Source organism: Macrotis lagotis, chromosome 1 (genome assembly GCF_037893015.1).
Source record: "Macrotis lagotis isolate mMagLag1 chromosome 1, bilby.v1.9.chrom.fasta, whole genome shotgun sequence".
Taxonomy (NCBI): Eukaryota; Metazoa; Chordata; class Mammalia; order Peramelemorphia; family Peramelidae; genus Macrotis; species Macrotis lagotis.
In genome coordinates this window covers 483,370,593-483,395,135 of record NC_133658.1, presented here as the reverse complement: position 1 = coordinate 483,395,135, position 24,543 = coordinate 483,370,593, and the positions used below count along the sequence as shown (strand labels likewise).

The 24,543-nt window shown below is 34.4% G+C and overlaps 1 protein-coding gene across 1 annotated transcript in view; it reads right to left on the bottom strand.

Moving 5' to 3' along the window:
• The window catches only part of GABRB3 (gamma-aminobutyric acid type A receptor subunit beta3), a 252,890-nt gene that overhangs the window by 66,381 nt on the left and 161,966 nt on the right, over nucleotides 1-24,543 (bottom strand). The window contains exon 4 of the mRNA XM_074213722.1: nucleotides 5,690-5,910. Within this exon, the coding sequence (XP_074069823.1) occupies nucleotides 5,690-5,910 (221 nt within the window). The remainder of the gene's footprint in view (nucleotides 1-5,689; nucleotides 5,911-24,543) is intronic.

Below are 24,543 nucleotides of genomic sequence, written 5' to 3'. Positions count from 1 at the left end.
GGGTACCCTCCAAGAATCTGTCCAAGACTCCCTTTCTTCTCTTTCACTTGGTGCTAGGAACAGTGCTTGTGCTTTCGATTAGCATTTCTATACTGATAATTTATATTTATCCATCCCAGTCTCAGACCTGCTAAAGTGATTTTCTTAAATACTATTTTATTTAGCCCATCTCTGCATCAATATACTCCAATAGCTCCTTGTTTTCTATAGGACTGAATAGAAACACTTTTCTTTAGCATTTTAAGCTTTTCACAAATTGTCTACTTATCGTATCAGTCTTCTTATCAGTCTTCTGACATATTACTCCTCTAACATACTCTACAGTTTATAAAAAAGCTGCATTTCTTGCTGTTGGTCTCCATGTTTGATTGTCCCTCTTTTTGCCACAACTCTCCATAGCACCTTCAGGTTGAAAAATCCCTGGCTTCTTTCAAGATTCCCCCAAGTACCAGCTACTACAGGGGTCCTTAGTTACTAATTATACTCCTGCTAAAGTCACTATCATTATTTTAAGTATGAACCTTATTATATCAATATTTATGTTCGAATATAAACTCCTTCAGTGTAGGAACATTAAAAATATTGTATCCATAACACTTAGCATAGTTCATGAACATACTAAATGCTTAATCAAAGCTTATTAATTGACTAATCTAGTTTATATCCTCACCTTTCCCCCAAGTGCTTTGTTAAACATTTATATACATATATATATGTATATAGCATTCCCTAAGTAATTATGAATAATATTTTGGTAAATACTAAATGCACATGCCAGGCTATGTTCATAATAGTATAAATTCTTTTCATTATAGCTGTTTTTCCAGGGACCACTAGTCTTTGATATAGATAGAGATAGAGATAGAAACAGATATAGCTATAGATTTAGATATAGATTTAGATTAGATATAGATAGGTATAGGTATAGGTATAGGTATAGAGATAGAGATAGAAATAGATATAGATGATAGATATAGATATAGATATAGATATAGATATAGATATAGATATAGGTATAGAGATAGACATAGACATAGACATAGACATAGAGATAGAGATAGAGATAGATATATCTTTCTCTCATGGTAATACAGTCTTGAAGCTCACCTAAAATCTTATAAATAATACTTTATTTTGAGTGAAATTAAGTAATGCCCTTTCTTCTTATCTCTAGCTTTTCCCAATGCTCTCTTCATTTTTCAATATAAATTCTTTAATTGAGAATCAAAATTGAGTCAACAGTTTATAAGGCAAGAATGCCCTACTTTTCTACTTTCCCCCACTGGACTTTTAGGCAAATAGAATAAACTGCTGCAGTCTTATTAGATAAATCAGATGATGTAATGAAGTGCTTAGTAATGGCAAAGTGTTATAGAAATGTGAGTTTCTAGGGCATTACTATTACTATTGTGTGAAAGTGATATAAAACTTGAGAGGCAAAGAGACAGAGCTGGGTACACAGATGGATTCTTCTCCAACCCCTCTTAATTCTAGCATTCCCTTTATTATCTCCCATTTTGTATATAACTTGTTTACACGTTGTCTCCTTTTTTAGATTATAAGTTCCTTCAGAGTAGGAACAATCTTTTGTCTCTTTATATTCCCAGGACTTAATACCTGGCAAATAGTCTGTGTTTAATAAAACTTTATTGATTGATCAGTTGATTAATTCTGGAAAAGCTTGCAAAAATCACAAACTAAGAAGCAATTTTCACATTTATAGTTGCTGAGAAATCTTCTTCTCAAGGATATTAACCTACAAAGAACAACACTATCTAAAGGGCTGTTTTTGAAAATGAAGTGCTGATAGATCCATATAGCTATAATAGGAAAATAACTTGAATATTCACAACTGTGCAGGCACAGCCCTGCAGAAAGGCTGGGGGTAAAGAGACAGAAAATCCAACGTTGATCATAGGAGCAGCTCAATTCATTCACTTCAGAAAGAGGCATTAAGCACCAAGTTAGGTGGCTTTAACTCCATTATTTCCTGTATTTAATTTACTTCTTTTGCTCCCTAGGGGTTGGATCATCTTTAGTGCTTTGATTTAACTTTTTAACATCATTTAACTTCAACTCTCTGTACTACTTATTCCATCTTTTTTCTCAGGGATTGAACCTCTGTGGTACATTAACTCAGTATATTGTCATTATTTCTTTTTACTCCTGCTTTCACATCTGATTTGGTCCACTTTTCCCTGTAGATACCACATCCTATAGTTTCAGACCATACTTCCCTGGTACCTCTACATGAAGCAGTTCTGTTTGGACACCACTTTGCTTACTCAGATGACATCTTTGAAGTATCCTGTTTAGGGGCATTTTTGACTGATAGCCATTACCAGTGATCCACATAGGTTTAGACAGCTCCCTTTATCCTTCTTCATCAACAAATGGCTGAATTGGCAGATACTGTTATACTTGAAGGCTACACCAACTAATCCTTAAGATTAGAAAGTAGCTCTCAAAGTCAAGGTCATTCCAGTCTAAGCATTTAACTTTTAGAGCAGATAGCTAGCTTTTCAGCCTTCTATTTTTTCCCTGAAATATTTATGAGGCAGGAGGGTGATTTGCCTGAATTATGATTTGACTTTTTCCTATCACTGTGGTAGAATGGGCCTAGCTTTGACCAAGACCCTATTTAAATTTCACCTTCTACAGAGTGAAGCCTTGTTCCCATTCTACCAGATCATATTTATTCCCCACTCAGGGGTTTGTACCCAGGAATATAAAATAAATGTTCATCTGGCCATTAACCTTCCCTTTTGCAATACCAGCATTGTTTGTAAAAAACTACCATTACTACCACCACCAAAGGCTATATCAATCCCTTTAAGGATTAGAACTCTGCCCTTCACTGCTAATTCTCTGGAATGTTTGAGCCAGGACACCATTTTCCCCAAAGTAGACTTCAGTGAAGAAACTCAATCTCATTTAATTACTGTTTGATGAGATTATTACAACAGCCTCCTACTTGATCTCTTACTTACAGTGTCTCACAACTCTGATCCATCCTACACAATTCTGTCAAAGTAATTTTCCTTAAGCCCAGATCTGACTAAATGACTCCCTAACTCAATCAGCTCCAGTGATTTTTTATTGCCTCTAGAGTAAAATATGAACTCCTCTGTTTAGCCTAAGCAATCTGACCCCAACCATTTTTTTCCTATATTAATTGGATATTACCTCTCCTTTTCTTACTCTTCATTGCTATCAGACTCATCTCTGTAAGCCTCAAAAGCATCACTCTATCCATGCCTTTGTACTAATTACTCACAAAATTTGGAATGCACTTACTCCTTGCCTCATAAGAACTCCAGAATCCCTCTTGTTCTTTAATTCAAGGTGGTGAATGTCTGGCCTGGGGTGGGGGTGGGGTAATTGGACAGGACAATTCGGGAATTTTTCAGGGGTGATATAATTAAATGTTTAATCTGCCCTTAGTAGGAAAAAAAAATTCCTTTACCCCTGCTTTAAGATATTACTCTAACACCATCTTCTAAATAAAACCTCTTCTAATTTCCCTAAGAACAATTGTTCTCTCTCCTTTGTCATATTATCAAATAGGTTATTTATAAAACTTTTATAGTACTTGGCACACAGTAGACATTATATACAATTTATACTTATTTCCTCCACTTCCCTAAAGAATCTATTTAACTACTCTGTATATAATTTTATATTTATATTGCATATATATATCAATGATAGACAATGTAGATTGGAACATCTTTCCTTTTCTTTTTTTTTACTTTCCTTTTCTCTTCTTTTCTTGGACAAGATTAATGCTGGCACTTATTTCACTTGATTATTCATATTTTTCAAAAGAGGATCAGAGTTTGGAACTAAAAATGAATGAAATTAAATTAAAAAAAATAACATTACAGTGCCACTATATAAAAGGAAAAATAAAGTAATTTCAAGTAAAAAAAAACTGTAAGCTCATTGTGAGCAGAAATTTTCTTTCTCGTTTTTTGGTACGTATATCGGTAGCACAGTGCATATCATATAGTAAACATTTAATAAAGATTTATAATTGCTTTATGTCACAGATCTGAATGGAAGATAACTTTCCAGATCTAATTTAGACTTGATGAATATACTTTGGTGCCCATTGAGTCCAGTAATGTTACCAATATCCAACATTTCTCCTCTTCAATTGTTGTGATGAATTGTTTGGATGACATCTTAATCTACTTGTAAAGTACTAAGCACATGGAGAGCATCATGATTTATGCTGTGCAGAAGACCTTTCTTTGTGAGTATTTTCTTGTATTTAGAGTTAGAAAAGTATCAATCCACTAAATTCCTTAGGTACTTGATAAACTGACAGGTAGTCAGGATGTGATCTCAAGCATGTATCTTTAGTGCTATTGTTAGGGGGTCTTGATGACTGCAGAAGATTTGTATCAGTTTCTGGAGTTTACAGAACTCCAAGTTCATTATTAAGTACTTGATGCTAAAAGCACTATTCATAGATATACTACAGATCCCAAAAGCATGTTTTTTCCTGATTTGTCAGATCTTTATAGGTATCAGTACAAAACAGGAGAAATTAAAAATTACTGGGATAAAAGGTAACCATAAATAATGGAGACCACTTTTCTTGGGACAGGAAATGTATCTGGGCCATAAGAAATAAGATGAAGCATAGATGCAAAAGACAATATTTTTTTCAATGATGGAACTATTAATTTTGTAAGTAATAGGACAAGAACATTGATGAGGAATATTAGAGGTTATGCTATGAAAACTCAGACCAAAAAAGATTATGAATTTCCTGATAGGGCAATTCAAATGAATACAATTAACCTAAAGACACCTGTTTTTTCAATTTCTATAGCTATTCATGGTAGTAACAATCTCAGGAGAGATTTTACTTAAATAAATCAGAGTCAACTTTATGGAATATAAAAGAAGTGTTAATCTCAAACCATAATAAATAGAAAGGCCTGGTCAGGTTCATTAAAAATATGCTAGGAAAGTATTAGAAAGCAATATCAGTTGATTAGAAAGATAACATGGCTTAGAGAACTAGCTTTGGAATAACCTGGGTTTAAATATTGAATCTGATGAAAACCTTTCTGTGTCCTCAGGGAACTCACTAAGTCTCTATATACAGAAGAGTTGCCGAACACCTTTCATAAGAGGAGTTCTACAAAAGGAGACTCATACACTGATAAAATAACAAATCTAGGTTCTACTCTTCTTCTCCTCCAAATCTGTTTATCCCAGATTAATTTTTGCCCCTGAAAGATTTATGGATTATAAAGAAAGAAGAAAAAAATATAAAACACAGAAGTCAATGACCTGACTATTTACATAGATTTTGTTCAATGATGGAACAATTAATTTTGTAAATTATAGGTCAAGAACATTGACGAGAAAGTTTAGAGGTTATGGTATGGAAATAGGCCAGAAAGATTATGAATTTCCTGATAGGGCAATTCAAATAAATAAAATTAACCTAAAGACACTTGTTTTTCAAAAATCTATAACTATTCATGGCAGTAAGAATCATGTTCAAAGTTTTAAATTTGTGTAAAAAGTATTTTAATAGATATGCTTTTTGAAAGTTTCTTAATATATCTGAAAATCTCTTTCTCCTCACTTACTCCCACTGAGGCTAACCTTGTTTAAGGAAAGAAAAACAGTGTGAGGAAGTCAATCTAACCAAGGACAAACAGACCTGAGTCCATATAATACAGTTCCATCAGGGTGAAGGCGGATCATTCGGTTTTTCACTGTCACTCCATGTACAAATGATTTCTTGTCATTTAGAAAATACGTGTCAGGAACCCACAACTGATCAGCCACTCGGTTGTCAAGTGTGAGGTTGAGAGGGATCCCAGCATAGGCCAACCTCTTATCTCTCCAGTACTGCTGAAAATACATGGTCAGGGTATAATCCTGCGATTGAAAGGAAAAAAGAAAAAAAATCAATTAGTCTGATTAAGAATATATTTGTCTAAATTATTAGTTATTTTAAAGGTAAATTGAGATTGCAGTGAATACAAATTATGGTCATTTAAAATGAATGTCAGAAAGAAATTTTAAAAAAAGAGGGATAAAGACCCAAGAATACAAAAAAGATTACTAACATATTTTTTTTTTAGTGGGGGATGTAGCAAAGACTGGAAACTAAGAAGATGTTCACCAATTGAACAAAGGTTGATATATATGAATATAATAGAATACTATTATGCTAAAAGAAAATATGAAGGGAAAAGTTTTGGGGAAAACTTGGGAAGACTTGTATGAATTGATGCAGAATAAAGTGAATAGAAGTAAAACAATTTATATAATAATACTACAAATTAAAAACTTTGAAAGTCTTAAGAAATATGATCTATGTAATGATCATCCACTATGTCAGAGGATTCTTGGTGAAACATTCCATGTATTTCCTGACAAAGAGGTGCAGCTTGAGACATATTTTTGGACTTAAAAATCAGGAGGAATTGTTTGGCTTGACTATACATAATTATTATAAGAGTTTCATTTTTCCTTTCACATGCAGGAGGGGCAAGATAAGAGAGAAAATAAATAGACTTTAAGTGAAAGTTTTAAATTAAAATATAAAAAAAGAGATAGAGGATGATAAAAAAGACATCACCATTGTTATAGATCATTATAAAATATCAAAACAATGTGAAAGAATTTGCAGTCTTCAAAAAGTAAAATGAAAACTAATAATTGATACAATCTACTACCACCTATTACTTCAGTGTCAATTTTTAATTAATGTGTTCCAGTGTATAAATTATTTGTCCAACTATGGTAAATATTTGACTATTCAAATCTCCTTTTCAAAAATAAGATTATGAACATAAAGACCATAGAAATAGGAAGGAGCTTAAAATGTCCCCTTAGACTTACTCCTCCATCCAGACAGACAGCATCAAACCATCCAAGTCAGACAAATTTTTATCTAACTTATTTCTCCCTTGCTTCAATTCAAACATCTTTTGTCTTTCTCACTCTTCTGTGGAAGCTGTAAATACAAGCCCTTTCTTTAAATACATCATGATCTAAAGCATTACTCTGAGATTTTTCCTTTTAATGTTCCCCATTTCTCCCATCTTCTAGCAGTTACTATGCCTCCTGTCTTCCCATATGGAATCTATATTGCTCCAAAGTCAGGTTACAACATTATAAGGGGGGGGGAATCAAAAGGGATGAGCTGAAGTCAAGGGAAGATCTGAGATTTTTTGTGTGTGATGACAGACTTGAACAGGGCCTTGAAAAATGAGCAAAAAAAAAATGCTGAGCCCCCCAAAGCAATATAAATTATACTCTGTACATGGGCATAATCATGTCATTTTTAGAGGACTAGACAGATTGTTATGGATCACATGTTTTTGGAAATAATGGGAAATTATTAAAGTGTTGCAAAAGATGCCACAAGCATTATTTTACTCAATTCTCAGAATGATTCTGTGACATAATCAGTATAAGTATGATTGCCTCCATTTTATATTAGAGGCTACATATAAGGTTTCAGGTTATTGAGTTATACTTTGTAAATTATAAATCCAGGCCTTCTGATTGGAGATTAGTGTCCTTCCTGGTATTCCACACCGCTACATTTGGACAGGTAGTTAGGGAAGATTATGGAAGGCACCAGAAGTCATACTTTAAATTTAGATTTGACTCAGGAATCTTTTCAAATATATAAGTAATGTCCTTATAAAATACATTTTTCTATAGAATATAATTTCCTTTATTCCTATTTTTGTTAAATCCATTAATATAAGCATTCTGAGTGCTCCATTAGTATTTCTGAAATGTTAAAAAAATACTTAGGGTACAACATAGAACATACTGAGTGCATCCTTGATGGAGGATTGATGAAAAAGCATGGATAAGAATCACACAGGATGAGAAGTCACAAGAACGTTGCCATCTGCCCTGATCTTTGCAATAGCCCCAACATCCATGAGGTCAGAGAATAATTGAAGAATGAAGCATCATATATTAAGACAAGAAATATAAGAACAATATTAGTAAACAGCACTATTAAATACATGATTTAATCATTAATTTTTGAAAATATTATGGGAGAAAATTAATGAGAAATCTGATCCTAATAATTAACCTGAATTTAGTCTTTTTTATGGTTTTTGCAAGGCAGTGGGGTTAAGTGACTTACCAAGGTCACACAGCTAGGTAATTATTAAGTGTCTGAGGCTGGATTTAAACTCAGGTCCTCCTGACTCCAGGGTTGGTACTCTATCCATTGTGCCATCTAGCTGCCCCAAATTAACTCTTTTATTTTTTTAAATAGGTTTGATTCATTTTCAAATAAATCCAACATCTTGATGACTAGTCTCAGATAATCTTTTCTAATACTAAAAAAAGCACAATGTGCTCTCTATCTTTCCACCATACCCATCTTCAATCTGGAGTCTTAGTGTTATAACAACTGTTCCTGAGGTTTCTTTCCACTAGTCTTTTCAATAAAATTTCATTAAGACTGGAACTTCTAGTTACTTACTGTACTAAAATTAAAATATTACTTTGTACTTTATTAATAACTAATCTATCATAATCTACCACTTGCAGTAATTGAGAAATTCTGAAAAGGATTAATTCTATAGGAAAGATATTTGTGTCAAATGAAGAAAGATGAAACAGAGAGGGAATGCTAGGGAAAGCACAAAGAAATTAGAATTGGGAATAGTTGAATAATTGCCAAAGTACAGTGAATAGGATCAATTGACCCATATTTCACTTTTTTCCAATTACTTTGTACATTTGGTATTTCATTTTTCATTGAACCTTGATTGGCAGCATGTTTGTTCACAATTCTAGCTCTGTACTCGCCTTCCCCTCATCATTTGTCTCAAGCTCTGCTAGAATTCATTTCCATCTTGTTCAGTAATTTCAGTATGTTTTATTCTTTGTGACATCACTTGGGATTTTCATGGCGAAGATATTTGAATGGTTTGCAGTTTCCTTCTCCAGTCATAGAGGGAGTCAACCCTCTACAATACATGGAGGCAACCTTCCAACTTCTATCAATCTGTAGTTCTTTACAGAGTCTATAATGTTACCACTATTAAGCACCAAATTAAACCAGCTCTAATTATCCTTTCCATATTGACATCTCTCTTTCCCACCCTTCCCCCCAACTCATACTCATACATGATTATGGCTTCATCTCAATTTTGGGGGTGGGGTAAAGTCTGGAGTTGTGATTTTTTTTAATATATGGAAAGCTAGATGAGGACCCCACCCTTGTTACCAATGTGCAATTTTCATTTTCTCTGAAAATTAATTGTCTTAGAGAGTTGTCTAGAACAGAGGGATCAAATATTGGCATCACACCCAACAATATTCATGAATGTAGCCTGAATGTGAGAAGATGATACTGTAGTACCTTTCTGATTTTAATGGGTTGATGAACTAATTAAAAAGAAATATATAAAAACGTGGTTTTTCTAAGTTCATTTGTGGCTCTCAGGGATTCTTATATAAAAGTTTATTGTCTTCTATTTCTACTTGAGTTTGATACCATTGACTTCAAGCACTGAGAATCAGATTAAGTGAATTGCTTGGGGGTCACATAGCTAGTTTGAATCATAAAAATAAGACTTGAATTCAGTTGATCCTGGCTCTAAGGTGACCTAATTATCCCCTTTGCTAAAATGCCACAGTGCCTTCCTTGTTTAATTCAGTCAGGAATTATTCTTTGATTGTTTATCATTTGCTACAAACTACAAGGAGGAAGAAGATGAATGTGATCCCTGACCAGCAGGAATTTTTAATCTAATGAGAGCAGAATAGCTTTAAAAGTATAATAAAAAGTGACACAGGATGAGATGTTATAAAAATGAATGTTATTATTCCTAAAGGTTGTCATGGTAATGATTGAGAATGATTGCTTCAGAATATAATTGATATTTGAGCTAGATTTCCACAAAGAGCTAGGTTTTTGATAGCCAGGGATGGAATTTCCAACAGAAAGAAAGATAGAAGCAAAGATCATTTTCCTCCATGGAAACTTTTAAAATTCATTTTAGTATAATTTTTGATAAATTTGTGTTCTAAAAATGTGTATTCCTGGCAGTGGTTCATATCACAAATCACCCACTTCTTCTTATCCTAGGTACTCTATGATTCAGTTACACTGACCTCATTGTTATTCCATCAACAAGATTCTCCTAATGATCAGGACAGTTTTTCCATCTGTTTCTGATGCCTGGAATGCTCTCTCTACCAAACTCTACCTACTGCCTTTCTTGACTTCCTTTAAGTATCATTCAAAATCCTAATCAAAAGCCTTTTTCAACCCTGCTTAATTCAAGTACCTTCCCTCCATTAATTATCTCTTATTTATCATATAGATAGATAAATAGATAGATTTTTTTTGTCCCATTTGCATATGCTTGTTTGTAGGCTCCCCCATTAGACTATTAATTCCCAGGACTGTCTTTTGTTCCTCTTGTATCTCTCTAGCCCTTAGTACAATGTCTAGCATATCAGGTTTACTAATTGTTTGTTGATTGACTTTATAATCCCCATCCCCACCCAATATTAATATATTGGAGACTATCTCTATTCCATTTGATAGAATATGATACCACTGAAGTACATAGATTATTTCTCTGATGACCTTCATTTCACTCCATGTCTTACTTTTCCAGTTATAAATCTTTGTGATGATATAATTAATAATCTGACCCCAATCTACCTTTCCAGACATACTTCATGTTATTCCCTTTTATATACCCTGTATTTGCTAGTCAAACCATCCTACTTGCTAGTCTCTGAACTAGCTATTCTAAATTTTCTTATGTGCTTCTTCAAATTGTTCTTTATACCTGAAATACCATCCTTCCTCATTACCACTTTTTTTTTAGAATCTTTAGCTTTATTCAGTAGTTTTTCAAATGGTATCTCTTATATGCCTTTACTGATGGCCCTAGTTTGTCTTGTATCTCACTCATGGAACTTTCCCTGTAGGGTAATCCCTTATCCCAGTGAAAATCTACAATTATTCAATACTTTATAATCTTAGAGAATTGACTGAGGTACTAAGAGTTTAAGTAACTTGATCAGGTCCTCTAGTTCTTTACATCAAGAACAGAATTTGGATTCAGATATTCCCGACTGAGTCTGGTTCTTTTTCCATTACACCATGCTGCCTGTCATCTATTTACTTACCTGTTCATATGTCATATTCCTCAAAAGACAGTAAGTTTCTTGAGGATAGGAACTGTTTTTCATTTTTTTTCAGTCTTTTTATTCCTGGAGTTTTGTAAGTTAGTCAACAGATATATATTAAGGGCAGGGCACTATGATAAAAACTGAGATAAAAACATATGTAAATGTCACAGTCTAATGGGAAGACATGGAGACAAATATTTTAGTAATGCTCCTTGAATTTATTTATATGTACAGTTCATTGTTGGCCATTAATTTCAGTGTATTTACACCCACCATAGGTCCCTCCATTGCCCTTTGGGTGACTTACAGCATGAATTCTTCAGAGTCCGTAACACTCAGCTTTATATAGAAAAACTAGTAGTAGGAGGATGAACATTCATTTCAGAATTAGCTAGATAATTTACCTACCTTGGGTGACTTCAGCCAGATGGAGGCACCTAAATCCCAGTGAAAGTTCATGAATCAAGTTACACTAGGGGGATCAGTTCATCTCAATTTTCCAACACAGCTGTATTTTTAAAAATCTCTAACCCTCTTTATATTTTGATCCCCCTTAAGGTAAAAAGTCTATTTATTCTCTTTCTTTTTGTTCTTAGATCAGTAGCTTTAAAAAACTGAGTCAATTAGACAGTAGAATGATAATCACACTGTTATACCTCTTGGTTTTAGTACAACTGGACTTTCTTTTCTCCCACTGCAAAGTTCTACCATAATATTGCTATCAATTCTTTCACAACAAATACCTTGTTGAAGGCAGACTATGACTTCTACCACATGGAAAATCGAATATGGAAATGCCATAATGGGTAAAGTTCCAATTTAGGAATAAGACACATGGAAATAAAGCAGACACATTTTTGGGGGGGCTTGGGTACAAAGTCGAGGCCTTTTTATAAGGAACATGCAAGACACCAATAATTAGAATTGGAATTCAAGGTCAGAAAGTAACATTTATCATTGCATGGACTATTGTTAAGCCACACTGGACTATGTATCCATATCTCCTTATGTTTTGTATCTCAAGTTAGGCATACAATTGAACTTCCAGGTTCAAGTTAAGTGGTCAAAGTCATTGGGAAAGACTAGGAACAGAATGCCAGTCTAAGTCATTACAAAGAACAATAAGCAGTTGAGGGATTTTCTTCAGATGCAAAGAATTTTTTTGAAGAGAACCATAAGCAGGACCATAATTATTTTGAATGTTCATTATTCACTTCACCTCTCTGAGACTCATGTTCCTCATTTATTAAATGAATTAAATGGTCTTCAAAGCCATTTCTAACTCCTTGTTCTTTCTAGCATCTTTTCCCATAAATAACAGGAAGATGCTGTCTTTCAAAAATGTTTTAGGATTTTACCTTTAGAGATGGAAGAGACCTCAGAACACTTTTTTTTAGGTTTTTGCAAGGCAAATGGGGTTAAGTGGCTTGCCCAAGGCTACATAGCTAGGTAATTATTCAGTGTCTGAGGGTGAGTTTGAACTCAGATCCTCCTGACTCCAGGGCCGGTGCTCTATCCACTGCGCCACCTAGCCACCCTTCAGAAGACTTTTTTAAAAAATTATTTATTTTTTCGGAAGACTTCTGACATTTAACCCCACTATCTAATTTTTCAAAATCAGAATTCTGAAGTTAAGTGATTTGCCTAATGTTACACAGGTAGTGATCTAGGAAGGATTTAAACCCAGTGTCTCTGAATACTCTAAAGCCAACTTCTTTAGTTGTGAATTAAAAACTTATGTCAGGAAAACATCAATTTATTAATGGATGACTTTTTCTAAATATATATTACACTTTATATAATACATATATGACTTTATTATATAACTTTTATATATATATAATGTTATATATGTTTAGAATATTTCTATACTGGTATATAGCATATATTTATTAGCATATATTACTTAGCATATATTTCTAGTAAAAACAATGCCAACATTATAAAGAATGTTTATCTTCAGACTAGCTTTAAAAATCTAGTTATTCATATTTCAGGTACTAATATTAGTATCACTCAATTCCCTTTGAAATTATAGTTCAAAATCTACCTTCATCCTCTCTGACTCACTTGAGTTTCCCTGATGCTTATATGTTTCAAGGGAATGGAATGGGATGTGGGTGCTTAGTAGAGGTTTCATTAACTGGATAATTCCGCGGGGGGGGGGGGGGGGGGGGGGGGGAGGGAGGGATTTGATGACAGGTGTTGCAGAGCACAGAGGAATGAAGAAATGGGATCCAGCTATGTTGGGAATGAGCAGTGTAGAGTTACGAAAGTATGGTTATACAGTCTTTTAGTGCAGATTTCTTTCTAGGAACTTCCAACATGGAAACTTTCTCCACAAATCCGTGGAACTTAAGAGAGTTACTTGCCTGAAAATAAAGAAAATTTAAACATCTACCTAGGCTCACAAACAGTATATTTTAACGGCAGGATTTGGACCCAGGTGTTTCTAATTACAAGACCAAGTCATTATCCATTATATCACATTATTATCTCTTTCACAGCAAGAATTGAACAATAGGTCATTTGTGAGTCAAATATCCAAAGGCCTGTACTCTCAAAGTTCAAACTTCTGAAAGAGCTGACTATTTTTTTAAATACCTGGAATTCAATCAACTCTTGTAGTTTTATATCATATACCTATTGTACTAAGATACAAAAAAAAGCTTCTGGGAATCCAGAAATTACATTTCATTTTATACATATACATATTCTCTTTAAAAGTGAAGATATTGCTCATTATTCTGTGATTAAGTAATTGGAAAGATTCCCAAGTAAACAAACAAAGAAAAATTAACTTGGTCCTGAGAAAGTAATGCAATCTCTAAGCCAAATTTCAATATTTACTTGCAGCTGTGAAAGCCACAGGATACCCACATTTGCATCTGGTTCAGCAAGTTTATGATGCAAAATGTCTCAGGTATGTTGTTCTCAGGATAGGGTTGATAGAGAATTATTCTGAGAAGTTTATACAATCCCTGGGTGGTGATGCCTTCCATCAGAGACACTGCTGAGACTAAGGTTATACTGGGAAGCCCTAGCAACTGATATCCAGCATTTAAAATGGATGTTTATAATCTATTATTTCAACTCTTCCCTGAGACTCATATTTTCTGATATCCTCATTCCTCTATTACAAAATACCTCCTATAGTAGTATTCCTACTTCTATCTGATGAATTATGAGATGGTCCTTAATGTAGTAATCACTAGATCATTTAATTATTAAATTAATTCAGGTTATGGGACCATAGTCTTGTGAGTTTAGAATTTGGATAGGATATTTGATCTTTTCAGGTCTCAGTTTTTCCACATTTAGAATGATACATATTGTAATGGATATTTTTTTTTTATTGCTTTCATCTCTAAAATGCTATCCTTTCCCATTACTTTCCATTAGATAGAATCATTACTATGAGATAGAGTAGGCAAAAGAATTACGAGCTGGTGGACTTACAAGGGCTGGAAACTATTTTTAACATTTGATGTAGCTTATACATTGTTTTTTAGGGCTTAAAAAATAAATTCCTCAAAAAGAAATAGAGAAGCCAAATGATATAGTGGGTAGAGAACTAGCCTTGGAATCAGTAAAACTTGGGTTCAGTTTCCATTTCAGATTCATACAAACTATATGACCTTGGACATTTCATTTAATCTCTCAATGCCCTAAGTCATCTCTCTAAGAATATAATTATCTGATCTACATTCAGAATTTTCCTGTGATTCTTTTGATGCCATAGAAACTACAGACCAGAACAAAAGACAAAAAGATAAGAGAGAGATAGATAAGGAGTTATAGAGAGCTATGGATAGAGAAATTTAGATGATAGAAAGGGAGAAAGAAAAACAGAGATTGATAGAGATAACAGATTTAAGATAGAAAGATAGATAAATATCACTACAAAGACAGGCAGAATTTTTTTAATGAAACAAAGGAAAACAGAAAATTTTTAAATGAAACAAATGCAGCTTGTATCAACTTTATTATAAATTGAAATTTATGACCTTAGTGCTAACTGTCCTTCCTGCAAATGAGTAGAGCCAATACCTACACCTACACCCTTTAGCATAACAAATAATGGAACACATAACACATGAAAATAGCTGATATCTTGCCTGTCATGATTTGCAAGATACTCAGTAATCTAGTGGGGAAAAGGATCTCCTTTTGCATTGCCCTCATATAATAACTAGGTTGGCATCTAGCATTTCAGTGGAGGTAGAAAGCATTTTAGTGACCATTTAGTCATTTCTCTCCATTTTACATATAAGAAAATAGAAAATTTCCCCAAAGTTACATTAAAATATGAGTAATATTTGAATCTCAGTATTCTGCTCTTTTGATAGTATTATAAAACCTCAAATTAGGGCATTAAAATTGTGGAAGTTAACCAAGATTACACAGTTACAGGGTTTTAGAAATGGAATTTGAACACCACTTCTTTGACTTGAGCTAAGACTCTTTCCACTGTCCTCCATATTCTTCCATTAGCAAATGCTGCCTTATCATCTATTATTTCCAAATATAAAAGGAAAACATGCTTTATTTTCATGAAAAGTTCATGAAAAGGAGAAATCTAACATCCCTAAAGAGTGAACGTCCAATATAATGTCATGTATCTATCATTTGAGGGAATAACCATTTTGAATTGTATTCCAAATATGGGTTGTACCTGTCTATAACCTCAAAGCAAATTTGTTTCTTGAAACTATTCACATAGTTTCCTAGTGTGCTGGGTCTTCTGCATAGTCCTCCTGTTTGATTACTTAAAATACAAATCTAATTTTTAAAAAGTTAAATGTCAGCAGAATAAGGTTACTTTTACTTATAACCAAACAATATGTTGAAAATGGCTAATTTATCATGTATCTCTGACCTGAGATCATGGCATGTTATCTGGGTAGAGATAGTAATGAAAATAATAGGGTCTTTCCCTCAGGTTGTCCAAAGGTGAAGAGGAATCTTTACTTCCACCCTCACCTATTCCACCATATTATTGTGCTTTGTAATCCTTCCCCAGTACAATTTTACTTTGCACTCTTGTTGAATTGAAAGCAAAGTTTGGCTCTTTAAGTCTGTCAAAATAAGATCCTTTCACTGCAGCCATTGTCTTCTCTGGCCTGGTCTTTCTCTATTCTGGTCCCACAGGTGTGACCACCCTTATATCAACCTCCAGGTCTATAGTATCTGCTTTCCTATCCCTCCTCCCAGGAGCTTATATCTCAAGATTTCTTCCCTGGACATCCATCCCTGATCCTTCCCTTATTCCCACTTTCGCTCAAGTTGTTTGACCCCAGATACTATAATTATGAGTCATGGTCCTATCTCTTCAGGAATTACAATTCCCAGAATTCTGTGAAAGTTTCAGTAAGTGTTGACATGCACCTTATAAGTCACAGAAGATAAGTGGACTATGAGCTCAGATTTTGAACAAAAGAATGATAAGAACAGAAGAGAATAAAAAAGCAAGTGGGAAAATAAGAGAAGACCCTGAAGTCAGAAGTTTTTCCCCAAGGCTATTTCCTCCTACAGGAGGCTGTAGACAATAAGATCTTTACTTTTAGTAGAAACTGCTGCACAATCCAGCATCAGTGTCACTTAAGCTGTAATGAAAATGCAAGGAACAAAAAGACTGTGGGGTCAAGTACCACAGCTTTCTAGAAGCCATGCACAAGAAGAATTCAAAGTACATGCTGAGTAGATCACTACACCCCAAGAGCAGGAGCCATCATCTCTACCGGCCATCTCCCACATATGACTGAAAAGACCCCTTATTGTCCTTTTAGTGATATCAAAGGATTGAACAGGAGGCAGGGAATCTCAGTCACTGTGTTAAGATACAAGATACAAGAAAAGTGGAGAGGAGCTAGATTTTTAAGTTTCATTCCCTCTATTTATTACTAGTTTCACTATCAGCTGTCAGGTCCTAACTAAAATCACAACTTTTGCCAGAAATTCCAATCCTCTTAATGCTAATGCTTGTCCTCTGATGCTCCCTCCTATTAAGATTTTGTTTAATTTTTATATGTCCAATCATACCACATCTTGTTCAATTTATTTATGTTTATAATTTGTAAATAGTTGTGTGTTGTCTGATATATTAGGTTATATTCTCTGTTTGTATATCTTTGTTTTCCTTTCTTTATATCTTTAATATATATAGAACTGACCAGCTCAGTAATACTATGTCACCATTCTATGTGAGTCTGGATGATGATATTCAGGAGTAAAGTGGGAGTTTTGCTAGATCTTATATATAATCTTTACATGTGCATTATAGAATCCATTTTGTTTTTTAACAAATGGGGATCTAGTATTGTTACCCAAACAACTTAGACATACTTACCTAGATAATATTCATCACCACCAATTGGGAAAAAAATAAATTTCTACTTATTTGCTATATAAAGTTCCATTATTTTAATATGTTTAACTTAAATCGAACTAAGATCATTGATGTGGCCATAACTTATGGAACTACATGTTACATTCTCTCCTTCCTGTGGGATTCTTGTTTGTGTCTTTCTGTAAATCTTTCACACAGGTTTCTTCCACTAGTCGTCCAAGATTGCATTAGAGGAGCATGAGGTCTGGTCATGGGTTACTCTTCTCTCTTTTTCTACCTATACTCTCAATGATACCATTCTTTCTATCACTTCACCTGAACAATTCTTCACTGATGATGTGTTACAACCTCATCTCCTCCATCATGCACATCTTCATTTACATCAACTTCTACTTTAATTCTTTAGTGACAAATATATTCCAAGATTTGAAAACATATAGCATCATTATGAGAATTTTATTATTTATTAGGTGGGTATGCATGAATGAAACAATTTCTGAAAGGCAATTTCAGTCACTGTCCATTTCAGGCCCCTTGTTCATTTGTAACATTTGTTGAAAATACATGCACTGTATTTGGACCATCACTTTGCCTTGTCTATTCAACTGCATATAATAAATGAATGAATGAAAAAAACAATACATTTATTAACTATATAAGCCAGACACTATGCTAAGTTCTGGAGGTATAATTAGCAAAGTGATAGTTTCTGGTTTCAAGAAGTTTACATTCTAATGGGAGAAGAAAATTCTTATAGAGGCAAATTTATCAGGGAACATGCCTGGTCTGAGGAGTCATAAGAAAGGTGAATGGAACTGTATGTCAGTAGCTACCATGGCTTTCCCAGAAGCAAAGAAAGGACAAAGAAGGAGGAAGGAAAATCTGTTGAGGTTACAGAATCAAGAGTAAGGCATCTGAGATGAATGGATGTGTAACCTAGTTTGGTATCAGCTAGATTTAGTGAATTTGGTTGTACTCAGCTGGCCTGTACAAATAGGACTGCCTAGCTCTAGGATGAGTTCCTTAAATGAGAGGATTAAATCTCAGTGAGAAGACAGAATGAACTGATCCAGGTGGAGAAGAGTCAGGAATGGAAGCTAAGGTTATGCCTAAGATAGATGAATGATCTATGGATAATGATTCTATTCTAATTTTTTCCATGTGTAGAAATCAGTCATTCTTCATCCACTTCCTCTTTTTCTAGGTGGATATTTAGGACAGACAAAATTCCTTCTCAAAGACTCTTCCAACAAGGTGTATACTAACTGTTTCAAAATCATACAACAAGGGAGTAGCTAGGTGACACAGTGGATAGAGCACCAGCCCTGGAGTCAGGAGCCTGAGACACTTAACAATTACTTAGCTGTATGGCCTTTGGCAAGTCATTTAACCCCATTGCCTTGCAAAAGCTAAAAAAAAATCATACAATATTCATTAAAAATGGAACAGAGATAACTTTGATCAGCTACCATTTGATTATTATATCGTTTGAGACATAAAATTGGCGGATTTATACTCACTGATTGCATTTGCCACCTTCATAGAGCATATTCAATCAAATTCAAATTTAAAAAAGAAAAAAGAAAAAACCTTTTAGAATGAGGTCTTTCTGATGCCGTTGATTATGAATAACATTAAGGTGATTGCATCTAGTCCTAGAAATCTCTATTATCCCATGGAAAATTTTTAAAGTAGCATAATTAGAGATATAGTTAGATTAGTAATCTTCACAGAAATATGCTCCAATTAATCCCAATTACATCTTCTAATAAATATTATTATGAAGGCAATGTTAGAGCAGTGCTTACATCCTAGGTGGTTAGGAGCACAATGTCACAAATTATTATTGATGTTTAGGTTATACTACCCCTATTTCAATCCATCAATTTCATAATGATGCTTGAGCACCTGGGAGAATCATTAGAATTGCAGCTGGCGACTCAGTTGGCATCTACCCAGTAATATCATTTTTCTTTATATTTGGCAACTTTACTACATATGACCTTTCATCTCAGAAATGGCTTGAGTAGTGTAGATTAGGTTTCAGTTTGGGTAATTATAATGCACTCTGTATGACCATAGAAACTTCAACCAGAGGGAAACATTTCTGATAAACATTGAATAATGATGGAAACTTTAACAGTCTTTCTATTACTATCCTCCTTAGGCAGCTTCCTGATAATAATCAGGCAACACAACTCGCAAACTCCAAATACAGCGATTGGGATGTAGGACAATGATAAGCTGGACAATATTGAGAGGAAATTCACTGACATGACAAGGGTTTAGAATTCATACCATATGCAGAAGGAACTGGGCATGTATAGAGAGAAGACTGGGGTGGGGAAGCAGTTTTTGAGAATTTAAAGGACTAAAATGTAGAAGAGTAATTAAGAGTCACAGAGGACAGAATATAGAGAAAAAGAACATAATGCAACCTTGGTATTGTTGGACAAAAGAGGGAGAAAAACCAACTTCCTAATAATTATAGCTATATAAAAGTGGAATGTGCTACCTTGAGAGTGAGAGCTTCACTTAATTTGAGTGGTCCCAACAGATGATTATCAGATGTTATAGTGTGGATTCATTTTTGGGTATCGTTTGGAGGAGATGGATGCTGAGGTCTTTTTTTCCCTCTTAAATTATGTGTGATTCCTTCTATGATTCCCCCACCACCAAAAGAAAAACCCATGAACATGAAATTTTACCACTGAAATCAAGGAACACTCATTTTTAATTTTCTTTTTTGGTTCACCTACACATTGAAAATTCAGTTGTCCAGCCAAAATAGATCAAAATTTCCTCAAAATAAATTTGCTCTATCTCATTTATATATTTTGAGAATTAGTGTCACTGATACAATGAAGAAAGTAGGGCAATTTTATTCTTGGGGTAGAAGGTATCAACTTTTGCAAATGATTAAAAACAAGAGATACTTTGGGACTATCTCTAGGAAGCATAAAGAAAGAGACTAAACCTGTGATATGATCCTTAGATTGACTTATATTATTGTGAATGACTGATATGTTTTAAAAAGACAGAGAAAAATATATTTGTGATTAAAAATATTATAGTGATGGGAAGTCTTTGCTTTGTATGTCCTTGAGGGAAAGCCTTTGTCATCAATGTATGCTATGAGTTTTTGGGGGTTCTAGGTGTAAAATCTATCAAAAGAGTGGGCACTGTTGATTCTGACACGATGACAGTGGTATCTGGGTCCTGGATACCACCTTTTGAAACCCTTATCTAGTCCTTCTGGGATAGCTGTGTCAGAGTCTTTTGACTGCTGACAATGGTAACTTATAGGAACTAAATAAACAATGATATTATGGAAGCAACTCCATGATATGCTCCCCTGTGAGCCCTGGGTGTCTGATGAATGGCTGGTTAAGTATCTTCAGGAACTTTGTAGTATATTTACTTATGAAATATTCTACCTATAATTGACTGTGGTGGATGACTGTCATCCATTTAGCAGTGACCTCAATGCTGTTACCTCAGTCTTCCATTGTTTACCAACAAATGTTCTAAGACTAGAGGAAGCAGAAACTCTGCTCCCTAGGCCAGCAAGATCAAATCTTTAAGACACAACCAGTCATCAGTTGTGATGGAAGTAGTGATAATGAATACAGGGGTTTAAGGTGAGATTCCCTTGCAGGCTATAGTGACCATGTTTAGACTCCAACCAGAAGGGTGCTTTTAGTAGCTTATATTAATTCATTCTAACTAACTGAAAGTCATGTGAGCTCCTTGGAGATAGATACTATTTTAATTTTTGGTTTTGGTACCACATTCATATATGAACTATACATAGTTTCCTCAGGTTGAAAAATTTCATAAATTCTAAAAACAACCACTAGTTAGTGAAGAAAGCTAGAGATTAAATGACCGGTTCAGTGACTAAACAAGCACAGAGTAGTATTGGATTCTGAGATTAGTCCTTCCTCATTATAAGCCCAGCACTCTACTACTGCTGTTCCATACTACTACCTATCACATGGTAGGTTTTTTGGATTTAATTGTTTTTAGACAGAGGAGACAATATTGAAGAAATTATTTTAAAGTATCATACATAAAGATCTTTTGTAGTCATTAGCTCAGAAGAAATCAGTGGACAATCAGCAACCCATCATAGCAAACAAAGAGAAAATTATATAGACATTAGCTATTTCCTCATTAAAATGCAACTAGGTAGTGTAGTGGATAGAAGGCCAGAACTGGAGCCAGAAAGAGTCCTTTTTCTGAATTCAAATATGGTCTCAGACTTACTTACTGTGTAACCCTGAACAAGATATTTAACCCCATTTATCTCAGTTTCATCATCTGTAAAATGAACTGGAAAAGGAAATGGAAAACCACTCCAATATCTCTGTCAAGAAAATGGAGTCACAAAGTATCAAATACAACTGATAAAAGTGAACAACATAACCACTACAATACATGGTGAAACAGGACTTCTGCTTCCTCCTAGAAGAGAGTGTAAGATGACTGCCCCTTAACAGGGCATCCTATGGCTAGAGATTTGGAAGTTTTACTTTAACTCTGGAGTCAAATGACCTCCTGAAAGAGAGAAATGGAAGAGAGAAGGGAATAAGTATTATGCACTGTGCTAAGTATTTTACAAATATTTCAAGTGATTTACATAATAATAACTTTGGGAAGTAGGTGCCATTATAACTCTCATTTTACAGTTGAGAAAAATGAGGCAAATCTCAGTTAATGACTTGCCCAGTTTCCCACAGTTAGTAAATTTCTGAGGCCATTTTTGAACTCAAGTCTTCTTGATGATAGATCTAATATTTATTCATTGGCTCTCTTAATCACCTATATGGAATAAAATTATAAACTCAGACCTTCTTCTTTCTCTTCCAGGATGAGGCAGAAGTGGCTATGTTTCACCACATACTTTGAAGGAGAACCAGTTAATGTCTGTAATATCCACTTTTTGTTTGTCACATTGGGTTGATGGCAATTTACTGATTATTAAGGAATAAAGATTTAAAAATATAATATACTCAATAATAATAAAGGAATAGAAATTGAGAAAAATAATATTGACCCATAATATATGTTTTTTAAGATATGAGAAGTACTCTCCAGAAAACAATTTCAGGAGGCACCATGTAAATATAAGTTTGATTAATCCATTTTATAGATAGGGATAATGAAACTCTGTATAAGGAAATTGACTTGCCAAGTCATACAGCTAGTAAAGGAACCTAAGTCTCACCTTACTGAAAATTCAATGTTAGTTCTATTGACTATATGAAACTATGGGCAACTAGATAGTACAGTGGATAGAGTCTTTGAGTCAGAAAGACAGGAGTTTGAATCTAGCCTTGAACAGTAGACACTTACTAGCTGTGTGACCTTGGGTAAGTCATGTAACCCTGATTGCCCTGAATCCAGGACCATCTTTAGTTGTCCTGATTCATATCTGATTACTGGACTCAGATGGCTCTGGAAAAGAAAGTGAAGCTGATTATGTAGCACAATACCCTTTATCAAATCCAGTTCATGTGCTTGTCACTTCCCTGATGTCATGGTCTTATTCGAGAACTAAGGACAAACATCATCATGCCAATGCCAGAAATTAAGAGATTTTTGCTTCAGTGATCATAGGACCTGAAAATTCATCATCATATGAAGCTATTAGGAAAGCCCCAGAGTCATTCATCTTTTGGGAAGCTAGACACTACTGTTCCCTAAGGAGTGACAATATATGGTTTACCATCTAATGCAATAGTGACAGTGGTTTATCATCTAACACAATAGTGGCAGTGATTTAGCACTGAGACCAAAGCAGGGAACTCTTATAATACCAAGTGTTAACAGAACCAGAAGATAGTTGGAGACTTTAATCTCCTGAAATAGCTCTATATAGGGTTTTCAGAATCAATGATTCTTATATAGATGACTTGTTCACTTTGCCTGGGAACTCAGGGAAATGCAATGGGGTGGGGTAGGAGGAACAAAGAGGCTCTGAAAGTATGGAAAAGCAACATAATGCAGAAGAAGCAAGCCTGGATTTATAATAAGAGAAATCAGAGAACCTGAATTCAAATCTAGCATCTATTACTTAATATCTCCTTTTGTCTTTGTTGCAATCAGTAAACCCCTCTCAATCTGGGTTTTGCTTTCTGTAAAATACATGGAGTGAAATTTCATTTTGAAATCAACGATCCCATGACCCAATAAAAAGTTATTTCTAATAGTCTGGGAATCAGGTTGATTAGATGTATCTATATCAAATATGCAATCCATCATTCAGCAGTAAGTGTACATGTCACTCCAGAGGAAGTCTTCAGCTGAGCAAGTTGTCATGGTGTAAAAAATGCTCAGGGGATGAGGGTTGGTTTGGTAATAAAACATTCTATTTACCTGACAGGAAGCTTCAAGTAATGACAGTCAATACAAGCTTGGTAGGAGTAGCAATGGCCCAGGTAGTATGATTCCTGATTTATATGGAGTTTAGTGGAATGCACCCTTAGTTAACTTGGCTTACAGGGGAGTCTTCAATTTTCACAAAACTAAGTTAAACCCTTTATACAGGAGGAAAGTACATTTCTAGTGATTCACGAGGAAGAAATATGGGGATAATTACCACCTTAGTATGACAAAAAGACAGAATTCAATAGATATTAGCTGATTCTCCATCAAAGAAAATGGTGAAACAGGGCCACCTCTACCTCCCCCTGGAAGAGAATGAAGGACTGGCATTAGATGTGAATGTTCTTGCCAGAATCAACAAAGCAATATAATCTACCACTGAGGAAGAAAATAAAAGCTTTTGCTTTTTGAAATGTGCCAACCTCTTACCCATTCTTTGGCTGCCTACAAGGAACATTGGAAGGGTCATGGAACCTCTTCCTCTGAGTTACTGTTTTTAATAATTATTTGAGTTCTGTGTTTTAGAAGGAGGATTAAAGAGACTCAGATAACAAAAGAGATCTCTTTGTAGCAGAGTAGAAAAGCTCTTGGAAGTCAGGTATTATTCTTGGCTTTCTTCATGTATCTATGTT